At 54.0% G+C, this 12,145-nt stretch overlaps 2 protein-coding genes across 9 annotated transcripts in view; one reads left to right on the forward strand and one right to left on the reverse strand.

The window, feature by feature from the left end:
- Nacc1 (nucleus accumbens associated 1) overlaps positions 1–612 on the reverse strand; it is an 18,008-nt gene extending 17,396 nt beyond the window's left edge. The window contains exon 1 of the mRNA XM_005087305.4: positions 528–612. The gene's annotated coding sequence lies outside the window, so the exon portion shown is untranslated. The remainder of the gene's footprint in view (positions 1–527) is intronic.
- Trmt1 (tRNA methyltransferase 1) overlaps positions 1–10,965 on the forward strand; it is an 11,703-nt gene extending 738 nt beyond the window's left edge. The window contains exons 2-18 of one of the 8 annotated variants that reach the window (XR_005873487.1): positions 930–1,042; positions 2,216–2,483; positions 3,087–3,142; positions 3,364–3,506; positions 3,683–3,870; positions 6,097–6,212; positions 6,302–6,414; positions 7,696–7,844; positions 8,358–8,444; positions 8,529–8,598; positions 8,680–8,814; positions 8,914–8,999; positions 9,402–9,510; positions 9,610–9,686; positions 10,336–10,474; positions 10,549–10,678; positions 10,784–10,965. Coding sequence is in view for 7 of the 8 variants with exons in the window: in XM_013126164.3 (XP_012981618.1) it covers positions 2,236–2,483; positions 3,087–3,142; positions 3,364–3,506; positions 3,683–3,870; positions 6,097–6,212; positions 6,302–6,414; positions 7,696–7,844; positions 8,358–8,444; positions 8,529–8,598; positions 8,680–8,814; positions 8,914–8,999; positions 9,402–9,510; positions 9,610–9,686; positions 10,355–10,474; positions 10,549–10,678; positions 10,784–10,942 (1,986 nt within the window). In the remaining variant the exon portion in view is untranslated. Of the gene's footprint in view, positions 1–903; positions 1,043–1,894; positions 2,022–2,215; positions 2,484–3,086; positions 3,143–3,363; positions 3,507–3,682; positions 3,871–6,096; positions 6,213–6,301; positions 6,415–7,695; positions 7,845–8,357; positions 8,445–8,528; positions 8,599–8,679; positions 8,815–8,913; positions 9,000–9,401; positions 9,511–9,609; positions 9,687–10,335; positions 10,475–10,548; positions 10,679–10,783 lie in introns of those variants that run through there. The other 7 variants (XM_013126164.3, XM_013126166.3, XM_040736790.1 and 4 more) reach the window with 7 other exon arrangements.
- The last annotated feature ends 1,180 nt before the right edge of the window (positions 10,966–12,145 follow it).

The following is a 12,145-nucleotide window of genomic DNA, read 5'->3' on the forward strand; positions in this document are numbered from 1 at the left end:
TCGAGCAGGCTCCGCCCACACCCACCGGTCCCACTTCCCGGGCTTTTCCCCGCGGCCCCCCAAGGCCTGTAACCTGACCCGCACACTCCCTCCCCTGTGCTCCCAACCTGCAGGCTCCGGCAGTCCCGTCCCCTCCAGGCCCTTTCCCTCAGGCGGCGCAGCCCTCCCCCCCCTCCCGCCCTGGCCAGCCTGCGGCCTCCCCTTCCCCTCCGGCCTCGCCCGCCGCCTCCTCACAATTACCCCCTCCGGCCCGGCGACTTCCAGGAGCCCTCGACCAGCGCCTCCCTGGGGCCGCCCTCAAGCCCCGCGGGCCAGGCCCGGGGCCGGACGCCGTAGGCCGCCAGCTGAGGCCCGGCCACCTCCACCTCGCCCTCCCGCCGCTGTCAGCATCGCGGACTGGGCTCCCCACTCCCGGCCCGGCGCCCCGGGGGCCTCCCGTCTCGGCCCTCGGCCGGAACCTCGGATGTCCTCGGGCCGCCCCGGCGGGAGGAGGAGGCCGGAATTGGGCCTGGGGCGGGCCGTCTCACCTGCGCTGTGGCCGCGCTCCGGGGCCTGCCGGCGGGCTCCGCAGCGGCAGCTGGGGCCGGGCCTGGGCCCGGGGCGCGCCCCCCTGCGCCTCGGCCTCGGCCTCCGCCTCTGCGGCCTCCGCGGCCTCCGCCTCAGCAGCAGTGGTAGCCGCGGCGGCCATTCATTGTGGGCCAGGCCGCCCCAGCCGAGCGCCGAGGAAGCGCACGGCGCAGCCGGCAGGGAGGAAACGGCCTCGGCCCCGCCCCTTAGGCAAGCTTAGCTGCGCTCCGAGCGCTTTAGTGCTCACCGGCTTCCTCCTCCAGCTCTCTGGTTTGCGGACCGTCTCGTTAGCTGCGTGACTAGGGCACCGGTTGCTCTTGTTTCCTGTAAAATGAAAACAGTAACGACCGTTGTCGTTCCAGACACAGTTTTAAGCGCTTTATGGAAGTGAGATTTCGTGGAACTGAGGAAACTCGCTCAAGATCACACAGAGGGAAGTGACTGAATGCTAAGATTTTAAACGTAGGCTCGAAAGGTCAGTAAAGCTGAGGCTTAGGGTGCTTAGGCGACGTCAAGTTGTTAGCATTTTGCACTAACTCGAACAATTATGCTTCATAACGTTAAAGCCCTTGCAGCCTCGAGTTCGGTTCCCACGCCAGGTAGCTCACAACTTTTGCCTTTAACTGCAGCTCTAGGGGATTCACCTCTTCTTTGTGCTTTGGGAAACTGCACACAGGCGCAAACGCCCGCACACATACACACAGAAGAATAAAATCTAAAGCAAAACAAGTACTGCCGCGCAGGTAGTTAACGTCTGTGATCTCAGCGTCTGGGAGACTGAGTTCGAAGCTGCCCTAGGCTGCATAGTGAGTTCCAGAACGAAGAGTACCTTCTACACCCCACCGAGGGAGAGAGGACTTGCAGGGCGGGCTGAGGCGACGCACACCACGGGTGGCCACATTCCCCTGCCTCACACATGAGGCCAAAACCCAGAGGCTTAGTGTCTAAGTGGTTCCTCTGCACACTTGCCAGGCATTCGGCTTCTTAATCTCTGCTCTTTCTCGGGAGCTAAGGTTCTTACTTACAGGTAAGGGGAAGAATGAGAGCCTTACATTTTAACTAACTCGCCCCGAGGACGTGGTGGGGCTGAGATTCAGAGCCAGCGAACCCTATTTCAGAGCCTGAGTTAACCTGCAAGGTGCACACAGGGACAGCTTAAGGTGCCAAGCTTCTCCATTCTTCTTTTTGGTCCTGAAATAAGCAGCACTGAAATCCCCTTGTAGAAGAATTACACTTTCGAGAACTACCCATGTGGCTTTCGCCGCGCGCGTCCTTTCTAGTTAAGAGTATTGATCCTGGTCGCTCACCGTGAGTCGTGCCGCTCATTGGTCAGTTGTTGTCATGTGACGGCCTGCCCCGCCCCCTCGCCAACATGGCGGCTTCCAGGTCCTAATGCAGGAAGCGTGCACCGCGACTTGTTGGGTCCTGTGAGCAGAGAGGCGAAGCGTGTCCGGGTCTGTGTGGGTGGCTGGCTGGCGGGGTGGATCTGCGGCCTCAGGCTCTGCCGGGCGCAGTGCCTTGGGAAGCGCAGGCCTTTTGGGGGCCACACGGGGTCTCAGCTGCCACTCTGTAGATGTGTAGTGCACCCCCGCCCCGGAATGCCGCAGTCTGACTCCCCGTGCCCTTCCCCTTCCCTCGGAAACGGCAGGAGGACTGAGGCGCCCGTGGATGTCCCACGCGAGGACGGTTCTGTGGCTGAGCCGCCCTCTCCGTGTGGTCCGCGTTGTCTGCAGGGCTCAGTTCATGGAACAGAAGGCCCAGGGGCCGCCCTCTCCGCCAGCGATGGAGAACGGCACACAGCCCTGCCAAGAGCGCCCACCGGCGGCGACGGTCACCGAGGGCGCCGCCAAGATCGTCTTCCCCAGCGCCAACGAGGTTTTCTACAACCCGGTGCAGGAGTTCAACCGGGACCTGACGTGAGCAGGGGTCAGGGGTCAGCTTGGCCAAGGGGAGTGGGTCAGTGAGGTAGAAGATACTCCGGGAAAATCAGTCTGGGACGCGTGCTGCTCGAAGGCCAATATTCGGGAGAGATGAGTTGTTAGGGAGGAGTCAGCTTTAATCGAAGGCCCGCATCTTGAAAGATGGGGGGGGTATTGTTAAGGACCGGTTTATACATGCTAGTGTTCTTGGGCGGTCAAGGCCCGTGTCTCCCCCTTTCCCTTTCCTTTACAACTCCGTGGTGGACTTGGACTTCCAAGAGCTGGTTCCTGTCGTTTTCACAAACTTTGTTACTTGTCTGCAAGTCAAGTTTCACCCCAGTTTCCATGCTTTGAATTAAGGACTGAGGGCCGACCGGTTACCATCAGCTTTTCTGGGTTGACCAATCTAAAGATACAACAGTTAACACCTTAGCCCTTGAGGTGGGGTTTCTCGTTATTTAGAATTTGATGCAACAGGGACTTTACGGACTAGGGAGGGACAACAACCTTTTAAGAATGTCAAAGGGAAGATTTCAGACCTGGCCACAGCCAAGGAGCTGGCATACGAGTTTGCAAGCTGACCCCCATCCCCTTCTCCAGATGTGCTGTGATCACTGAATTTGCTCGAATTCATCTTGGGGCCAAGGGAATCCAGCGTAAGTGGAGGTTCAGGCCTGGGGGTGGGGGAGGGGCACATAAAATTCACCCCCACTTTCCCCACGTCTTTTGAACCCCTGAAAGGCTCTAGGCTCCTTCTGCCTTTCTCCTGGGGTTTGGGGAAAGACTTTCTTGTGTGTGTTTTGACAATTTGAAAGTTGAGGTGAAATTTCTTAAAAGGAGCATTGATAGCCTCTGGTTTTTGCCTGGGTGACTGCAGTCAAGGTGCCCGGAGAGGAAGACTTGCAGAGAGTGTCTGAGAACTTGTCTGAGCAAGAGGAGGGAAAGGCTGAGCAGAAAGAGACTGAAAACCTGGCCCCAAGAGACCAGACGCGCACAGCTGCAGTTGGTGAGGTCTGCGAGGTAGGGATGAGTAAGAGCTGGCAGCTTGGGGTCTGGGTGACAGGAAGGAGCTGAGGAGATCCACGAGGGTCCAGAAGAAAGATGGAGACCTCAGCTTGATCCCCAGAATCCCTGGTGGAAGGAGAGAACTGACTCAGTAAAAAGAAGTCAGGTACACCTCTGCTCACTTCTAACAGGAAGGTCTACGGGTGCTGGAAGGCCTGGCGGCCTCCGGTCTGCGCTCCATCCGATTTGCCCTCGAGGTTCCCGGCCTCCAGTCTGTGGTTGCCAATGATGCTTCTGCCCGGGCTGTAGAACTTATGGACCGGAACGTGCAGCTCAATGGTGTGGCACATCTTGTACAGCCCAACCAGGCAGATGCCCGGTAGGTTGACTGGCCGTTGTTGCCATTGGTGGGGTGGTGCTGGAGATGGAATCCAGAGCTTCACCCATGCTAAGCAGTAGCTCTCAGGAGCTTCTAGTCAGGCCTGCCCAGAGCCTGCAAATTACACCTGGAACGAGGCTCCCAGGAGACAACCACAGCCCTGTTTAGCCTCCAAGTATGACCGTGGGTGGGTTAGACTCTTTGAACTTCCTTTCCTTGTTTCTAAAAGAACAGTGATTTACAGGGGTTAAACATTCTTTTTTTATTTGTCTGTGTTTGAGAGAGCACCAGTAGGTGCTGGAAATGCTTGTACTACCCAGCAATCTGGATAGTTGTCTTCTGAGCCTGTCATGTAGCAGAAATATATAGTCCAGAACTGGCTTTGTAACTGAAGATGACCTTGAACTTTTTATAATTTTTAAGAAGAGTACTTCATTTTATGTGTATGAGTATTTAGCCTATGCATGTGTGCCTGGTGCTCTCCAAGGTCAGAAGAGGGTGTGAGACACCCTGGAAAGGGAAAGCAGTCAGTGCTGGGAAGTGAACTCAGGCCCTCTGCAAGATCAACAGGTGCTCTTAACCAGTGGGCCAATTCTCTGGCCCTTTTCACATTTTTATACACTTATTTATTTACCTGTTTGTTTAGGGATGTGAGTGTGTGTGTACAATTTACAGAAGTTGTTTCTATCTTTCCATATGTGGGTCCAAGGATAAAACTCTGGTCCTAGGTGGTCCTGACTGGCCTGAAACTCTGTGGTCTGCCTCCCAAGTGTTGGGATTACTACCACCCCTGGCTCTGCCTATGAATTTCTGGTATTTGAGTCTTTACTTCAGTGCTAGGATTACAGGTGCACATTATCACACGTGGCTTATTTAGTGATAGGGATCAGATGGAGCCCGGTGAGCCCTCTGCCAACGGAATTGCACCCTAGCACGCAAAGCCCCCTTTGGTAAGGTGCCTACTCATGTAGCCCATGCTGGCCTCTAACTGTGGTTGTGACCTGCAGTTACAGACCTCCTGCCTCCACCTTTGTGCTAGGGTTACTGGCTGATTTGCAGGATTCTTTTTTTTTTTTTTTGAACTGGGGTTTCACTTTGTAGCCCCAATGGCTAAAAGTCATAGAGATCCAATTGCTTCTGCCTACCTTGTGCTGGGGTTAAAGGTGTGAGTTACCACACAGGCCCATAGCAGGGTTCTTTTTTTATTATTATTTTAATTTTAAATAGCTTGTTTTACATGTCAATCCCAGTTCCCATAGCAGGATTCTTAAAATAGAAGTGTGTTGCTCAAGGGTGTTCAGTGGTGAGAACTGTGTCTTTCCGAAGGACTTGGTCTGTTTTGACACATGGTCTGACCAGTTTGGGCTCGTGGTTTTCTACAGTCTTCCATGTAGCTGAGATTATAGGTGTATTCTACCAGGCTCCAGAACTCACTTCCTTTTCTAACATAACTTTGTAGTTATACTGCCAACCTCTCTTGCCTCAGGCTAACTCTCTGGAACCTGCTCCCACTCTATTGCCATACCTCCTTTGCCAAATGCCTGCCCGTTTTCTTGTTTTGAAACTTTAAATATTGTATGTGTAATGTGTAGCCGGGCGTTGGTGTCGCACGCCTTTAATCCCAGCACTCGGGAGGCAGAGGCAGGCGGATCTCTGTGAGTTCAAGGCCAGTCTGGTCTACAGAGCGAGTTTCAGGACAGCCTCCAAGACACTACAGGTGTAACCCTTGGAACAAGTTAAAGGCAGTTATAAGCCACCCATCCTGTATCCTGTGGACCAAACTTATACTCTCTGAAGAGCAGGAAGTGCTCTTCTGAGCCAGTACCCATCCCTCCCTCCCTCTGCGCCCCCTTGTTTTTAGACAGGGCCTTCCTATATAGCAGAGGAAATCATAGGCTCATGACAATCCCTTACCTCAGCTGCAGGGATTACAGCAGGCAGTGTGGTGTGATGCTTGCATAGTGTGTATTAGCCTTGGGTTCAGTTGGGGAACTGATAACTGTAGATTGCCCTAATAGTACAGGTGTGGATGGGCAGTGAGGATGTACATCTTTAGTATCTTTAGTCCCAACACTCCGGAGGCAGAGACAGGGATCTCTGAGTTCGAGGCCAGCCTGGCCTACAGAGTGAGTTCCAGGACAGCCTCCAAAGCCACAGAGAAACCCTGTCTCGAAAAACCAAAAAAAAAAAAAAAAAAGGCTGAGAACCTGGATCCCTCACATCTAGGATGCTGATGTACCAACACCAGAAGGTGTCTGAGCGTTTTGATGTCATTGACCTGGACCCCTATGGCAGCCCCGCCCCCTTCCTGGATGCAGCAGTGCAGGCTGTGAATGATGGAGGTGAGGCTATCCCATAGCATCTAGAAGGCCCAAACAGGGTTAGAGTCAGGGTGTTTGGAGGGTCATCACTGCCTCTCCCTTCCCCACAGGACTTCTGTGTGTCACCTGCACGGACATGGCGGTATTGGCAGGCAACAACGGAGAGACGTGCTACAGCAAGTATGGGGCCATGGCCCTCAAGAGCCGGGCCTGCCATGAAATGGTGAGAGTCCCCCCCCCCCCAGCCATCCTGGGGGCTGGGGACAAGCTGTGAGCATTCCTCCCCTGGTTCTCCCAGCGTACATACCTTCCTATACTGATGGCCTGCTCAGTGCCCTGGGATGGCCAGGACTGGTCTATCCCAAGCTGTGATGTCACTCGCGAGCAGATCCTTAACACCCTTTTTCAGCGGACAGCAGTGGGTAGGCAGTCTTTCTTTTCCTCCTAGCATTTTATAGTATAACCTTAAAAATATTTTTGTTAGGTATGGTAGTTTATGCCAGCACTTGAGAGGCATGTGGATCTCTTGTGAGACCAGCCTGGTCTAAATACAAAGTTCCAGGACAGCCAAGGCTACATAGTGAAACCTTGTCTCAAAAAGAAGTTAGATAGTCTATATTACATACAAACACACACACACTCACACACTTTTGTGTGTTGGGGTCTTGGGTGCCAAATCAGGATAGCAACCTTAAGTCCATTATTTCCTTCACCATTTGGGTCCTGTATCAGTCTTGGTGGCTTTACCCATTGAGCCACCTTGCCATCCCAATATAAGGATACAAGTATCCCAAGCAGGGATCCTCCTGCAGCTACCTCTCAGGTGCTGACTGAAACTTTTTCATGTTGAGCCTGGAAATAGGCCTTGTGCATACAAGGTGCTCTACCACTGAGCCACTGAGAGGTTTGAGACAGGCTCTGTGTATCTTGTGTAACCTAAACTGGCTTTGAACTTGCTGTGTAACTGAAGATAACCTTAAACTTCAGATCCTCCCATCTCTACCTCCCAAATGATAGGACAAAAAAAAACCTTAAAGGACAAGTTTTCAAGGTATGAGTTGTAAATCTGGCTTAGTTGGTGACTCTGACGTTACTTTTCTGGGTCTTAGTTTTGCATCTTCAGAACAGGTATCATGGCACCTCCCTGTGTCGTTACTATGGGAAGTAAATGGTTGGGGAGGCAGAGGTAACATCCTGTCCTTATTCTATGGGGCCCTTGCTGTCTCTTGTGAGCCTGTACAGTGCCACCACCTTCTTCATGTTAGAGGCTCCAAGCTGCCCCTGAATACACTTCCGTTGTCTATAGTGAAGGCATACTCTCAGCTCATGGGTAGGTTCAAATCACCTGTATAGGCTAAAGCCATATAGTGCCTGCTACCAGCCACAGAAACCATGGAGGAACTGAGCAAGAGAAAACATGTAAGCCAGGAAACATGGGCTTAAACTCAAGTTGATTTCCAGGCTTGTTCTTCCTAGTGCTAATGCGTGCCGCCCCCCCCCACAGGCCCTGAGGATTGTGCTGCATAGCCTGGACCTGCATGCCAACTGCTACCAGCGCTACGTGGTGCCACTGCTCAGCATCAGTGCCGACTTCTATGTGCGGGTTTTTGTGCGCATTTTCACAGGCCAGGCCAAGGTTAAGTCCTCAGCCAGGTAAGCCCATAGAGGGGACCTGATGAATCAAGGGAGGACTAAGTCTTGCCCTGGGGGACTTTGGTGATTGAAAGGCACTGCGTTGATCTGAGGGAAGAGTTGAAGTATAGTAACTGTAGCGAGCAGCTGGTGTGTTCGAAGCTACAGCGCTACCATACTTCACAACGATCCGAGGCTAAGGGCTAAGGATGAAAATAAAGACAGACAGCGGCTCATTCTTACAAAGAGAATGGCATTTATTATTACAAGGGTAGAACCTTATATACCAGAGTCAGGTGTGGTGGAAAAACACCAAGGCCTACGTTCCCAGGGCCTTCCTGCTAAGGGTAGGCCAAAATCAGGAATTAGCATTTAGACAATAAACAGGAACTTGCATGCAGGCCTTAATGGGAGGAGGGGATGAGAAGTGTTTTGCTAAAAGCCCCTAGTAACAAGCAGTCGACAGACCCCCATGGGGGAAGGGTGCAACAGTAACCACATCAGGAACTCATGGCCTTTCCTGGGCTTCTACAGCAAGCAGGCCCTGGTGTACCAGTGTGTGGGTTGTGGAGCCTTCTATCTGCAACGCCTTGGCAAAGCGTCGGGAGACCCTGGTGGCAGGTGAACAAGGGTGTTTTGGGTTGGAAGGATGTCCTAGGTCCCCACTCTTCCAGCAGGTTCTCCTTAAACTACCTCTCCTTGCAGGATCAAGTTCTCTGCGGCCTGTGGTCCTCCAGTGACTCCTGAGTGTGAACACTGTGGGCAGCGACACCAGGTGGGCCCAGGGCAGAGAAAGGCCAGAGCCCCAGCCCTCACGCATTTATCCCCTGCTCATCTGTATCCTGTGTGTCCACAGCTTGGAGGCCCCATGTGGGCAGACCCCATCCATGACCTAGACTTTGTGGGCCGAGTTCTTGATGCGGTGACCACTAATCCTGGCCGCTTCCACACCTCCAAGCGGATCCAAGGTGTCCTGAGTGTTGTTACTGAGGTATGAACTGGACGTACATAGGGGACGCCTACACGGAGAGGGGACTCCTCTGTGCCCACCTTCCTGCCAGCACTCCATGCTAGTCTACCCTTACCTCAGGAACTTCCCGACGTCCCTCTCTACTACACACTGGACCATCTGAGCAGCACCATCCGCTGCAACACGCCCAGCCTTCTGCAGCTCCGGTGAGGCCTTTGGGGGCAGCTTGCACCGTCAGAGTCTAGTGTGTGCCTAGGGCAGAGCTGAGAGCACGTGAGCCCAGCAGGTGCTTTGTTGTTGAGTTGTTATGGATGTGTGTTAGTACACCATGTGCATGCAGTGCCTAAGGAGGCCAGAAGAGGGCGTCAGGTTCCCCAGGACTGGAGTTACAGAGGCTTGTTTGCTGTGGTTGTGGATACTAGGTTCGAAACCCAGGGTCTTCTCCAAGAGCTGCAAGTGCTCTTAACCACTGGGACATCTCTCTAGCTTCCAATAAGTGGTTTTGATGTCACAGTCAATGACATGTTTTTCCTGTGAAAAAAAACAGACATGCCATGCCACGTGACCTGCTTTGGGGTCTAGCCTCCCCTCGTGGTCTGTTCACCCAGGTCAGCTCTCCTCCACGCTGGCTTCCGAGTCTCTCTCTCCCATGCCTGTAAGAATGCAGTGAAGACAGATGCTCCCCCGCTAGCCCTCTGGGACATCATGCGTTGCTGGGTGAGGGCAGTTGACCCTTGATTCGAGGCAGGAGGGCAATGAAGGGATGGTGACTTGGGTGCACCCCAGGTCTAGCATCTCCTCAACCTCTGTCCCCAGGAGAAGGAGTGTCCAGTGAAACGGGAGCGGCTGTCAGAAAGCAGCCCAGCATTCCGAATTCTGGCCGTGGAGCCCAGGTATGGACAGACGTGCCTAGGGAACAGGCTACCCCACAGGCGTAGCAGGCACATGTACACAGAGTCAGACACTGTTCCAGGGAAACCCTTCCGTCCTTGTCCTGTGCCCTTCCCATTCCACTTGTACTGTCCCGTGAGAGTCTGGGTCAGAGGACAGAGCATACAACCTTCCATGGCTGCTCTCCTCATAGCAGCCTGAACCCAGAACAGTCTTTCCCACCTGGGGCCCTTCCCTGTCACTTCAGAGAAGCCTTGTGGACTGGACCACACTGTCAAGCACTGCACCCTGACTTAAAGCTTTTACCAAAACAGTTTCTGAGTGGCATGTTCTGACACAGTATGACTTTATTATTTTTATTTCTTTGTGGTGCTAGGGATGGGACCTAGAACCTTATGCTTACTGGGCAAGTTCTCTTCCTGGGTCACACCCCTAGCCCTGGTTACTTCTGGTTTGTCTTGTTGACTGTCTGTCTCTGGTGCTGTAAAACCAGGTCCATGAGACAGATCCAGGCCACTTTGTCAGAAATTCACTAGGAAATGCAGGTGTTACTGACAGTGGAAGAACTCTGAGCCTGGTGGACCTGTGGTGCTGCCTCGGGTGGGCAGGTTCTGGGGCTGTCTGTTCACCCTGCATGGCTGCTGCCTCCAGCCTCCACCCATCTGTGCAGGCTGAAGGCCAACTTCAACATCCGGAAAGACGCCAACCCCAGCTCCCGCCAGCAAGGACTCAAGCGCTTCCAGGCCAATCCAGAAGCCAACTGGGGTCCCCGGCCCCGCGCCCGGCCAGGGTACTTGTTAATGTTGCAGAGGTGGGCTGGGTTGGGCAAAGGCCAAATGGGTACCAGCCGCTGTCTCTGCACAGGTGCAAGGCAGCAAGGAAGGACCCGGAGGAGAGGCGGAAGCTGCTGCAGAATAAACGGAAGGAGCCAGCTGAGGACCCAGCCCAGCGGGCAGCTCGCCTCAAGACCTTTCCTTGCAAACGGTTCAAGGAGGTGACTTCTTCCTCCCTCCCTGCCACCCAGCCAAGGGACAGGCTGATTGGCACAGCCAGGGCGAGGGGCTCACAGCCTGGTGCTTTCCCCCCGTTTTCCCCCTAGGGTACTTGTCAGCGAGGGGACCAGTGCTGTTATTCACACAGCCCTGCGGCCCCTGTGGCCTCTGTGGATACTCCCTGCACAGACTGTCCAGAGACCACCAGGATCTCCCCCGGACCAGAGGCTGCTGGAGGGGGCACTGCTGGGCCAGGTGTGGACTGAGACAATAAAGACTTATGGCTCTCTGCTGGTTGTCATTCTGTGTGGGGAGGTGGTCTGTCTGAGGGACCGCCTGTCCGGGGGTTGTCCCTGACTGACTGCAGCTGTCTGTCCTGACTTGGAAACTGAACTGGCAGTTGGGGAGAGCAGTTCGTCAGATGGCCACAGGGCGGCAGCTGCAAGCATGCTTGCCTGTCACCCAGCTGCCTCCCCTCTGACTGTCCAGACATTTCCCCCACCACCCAGCACTGCACAAGTCCCCCTGCAATCTCTTATTGCCTGGTTTCTTGGGCCCAGCTCTCCCCAGTTGGTGTGGTGGCGGAAACCAAGCCGGAAGCAGGCACTCTGTGCATCCGCTGTAGACCAGGTGCTTCCTGCCCTGCCTGCTCCTCAATAGGGGTTTGCTTGCTGAGAACACAGGCAGAGCAGGCAGCTGCCCAGACACCCAAAGAAGAGACTACCCTCTCCCCCCAGAGTAGAGGGTAATAATGCTGAAACAGCCCTGGGGGTATGTGCACCCTTCACTGCCAACTATAAAGCGAGGCCCACTGTAACAAGCTCCTTTGGAGGAAGTCAGTGGGGTAGTGACTTGAGCACTTTAATGAGGCTGGATGACCACTGAGTACCTCCCTAAGTGTGTCTACAATAACCAGATACATTACATGGGACGCAGGACCAGCCTGTTGTACCACCTAGAGCTCAGCATCTCTTGGAAGGCCTTTTTTTTAAACCCCAGAGGCGGGGTTTCTCTGTGTAGCTCTGACTGTCCTGGAACCAGGCTGGCCTCAAATTCAGAGATCCTCCTACCTCTGCCTCCCAAGTGCTGGGATTAAATCTGGGTATCGCCATGCCTGGACCTCTTGGGAGCTTTCAGCAGGCTTTCTAGGATTTTTAAAAATTTATGTACACGGCTTTTCCCTGCATGTGTATATGTGCACCATGTGCTTCTCTGGTACCCCCAGAGTTGAGAGGGTGTAGGATCCCCTAGAACTGGAGCTAGGATGGTGATTGGGATCCACGTGGATCCTGGTAACAGAACCTAAGACCTCTGCAAGAGCAACACATGCTCTTATACACAACCGTCTCCAGTTCCCAGGTCTCCAGAATTAAGAGTACCACTTCAGAATACCCGTCACCAAGGGACACCGCCCAGCTGTGTGGCATCTTGCTTCTGGGAAACTCACATGGTTCTGACATTCTCGAACC

This window comes from Mesocricetus auratus, unplaced genomic scaffold (genome assembly GCF_017639785.1).
Source record: "Mesocricetus auratus isolate SY011 unplaced genomic scaffold, BCM_Maur_2.0 Super-Scaffold_100081, whole genome shotgun sequence".
In the NCBI taxonomy this organism is placed as follows: domain Eukaryota; kingdom Metazoa; phylum Chordata; class Mammalia; order Rodentia; family Cricetidae; genus Mesocricetus; species Mesocricetus auratus.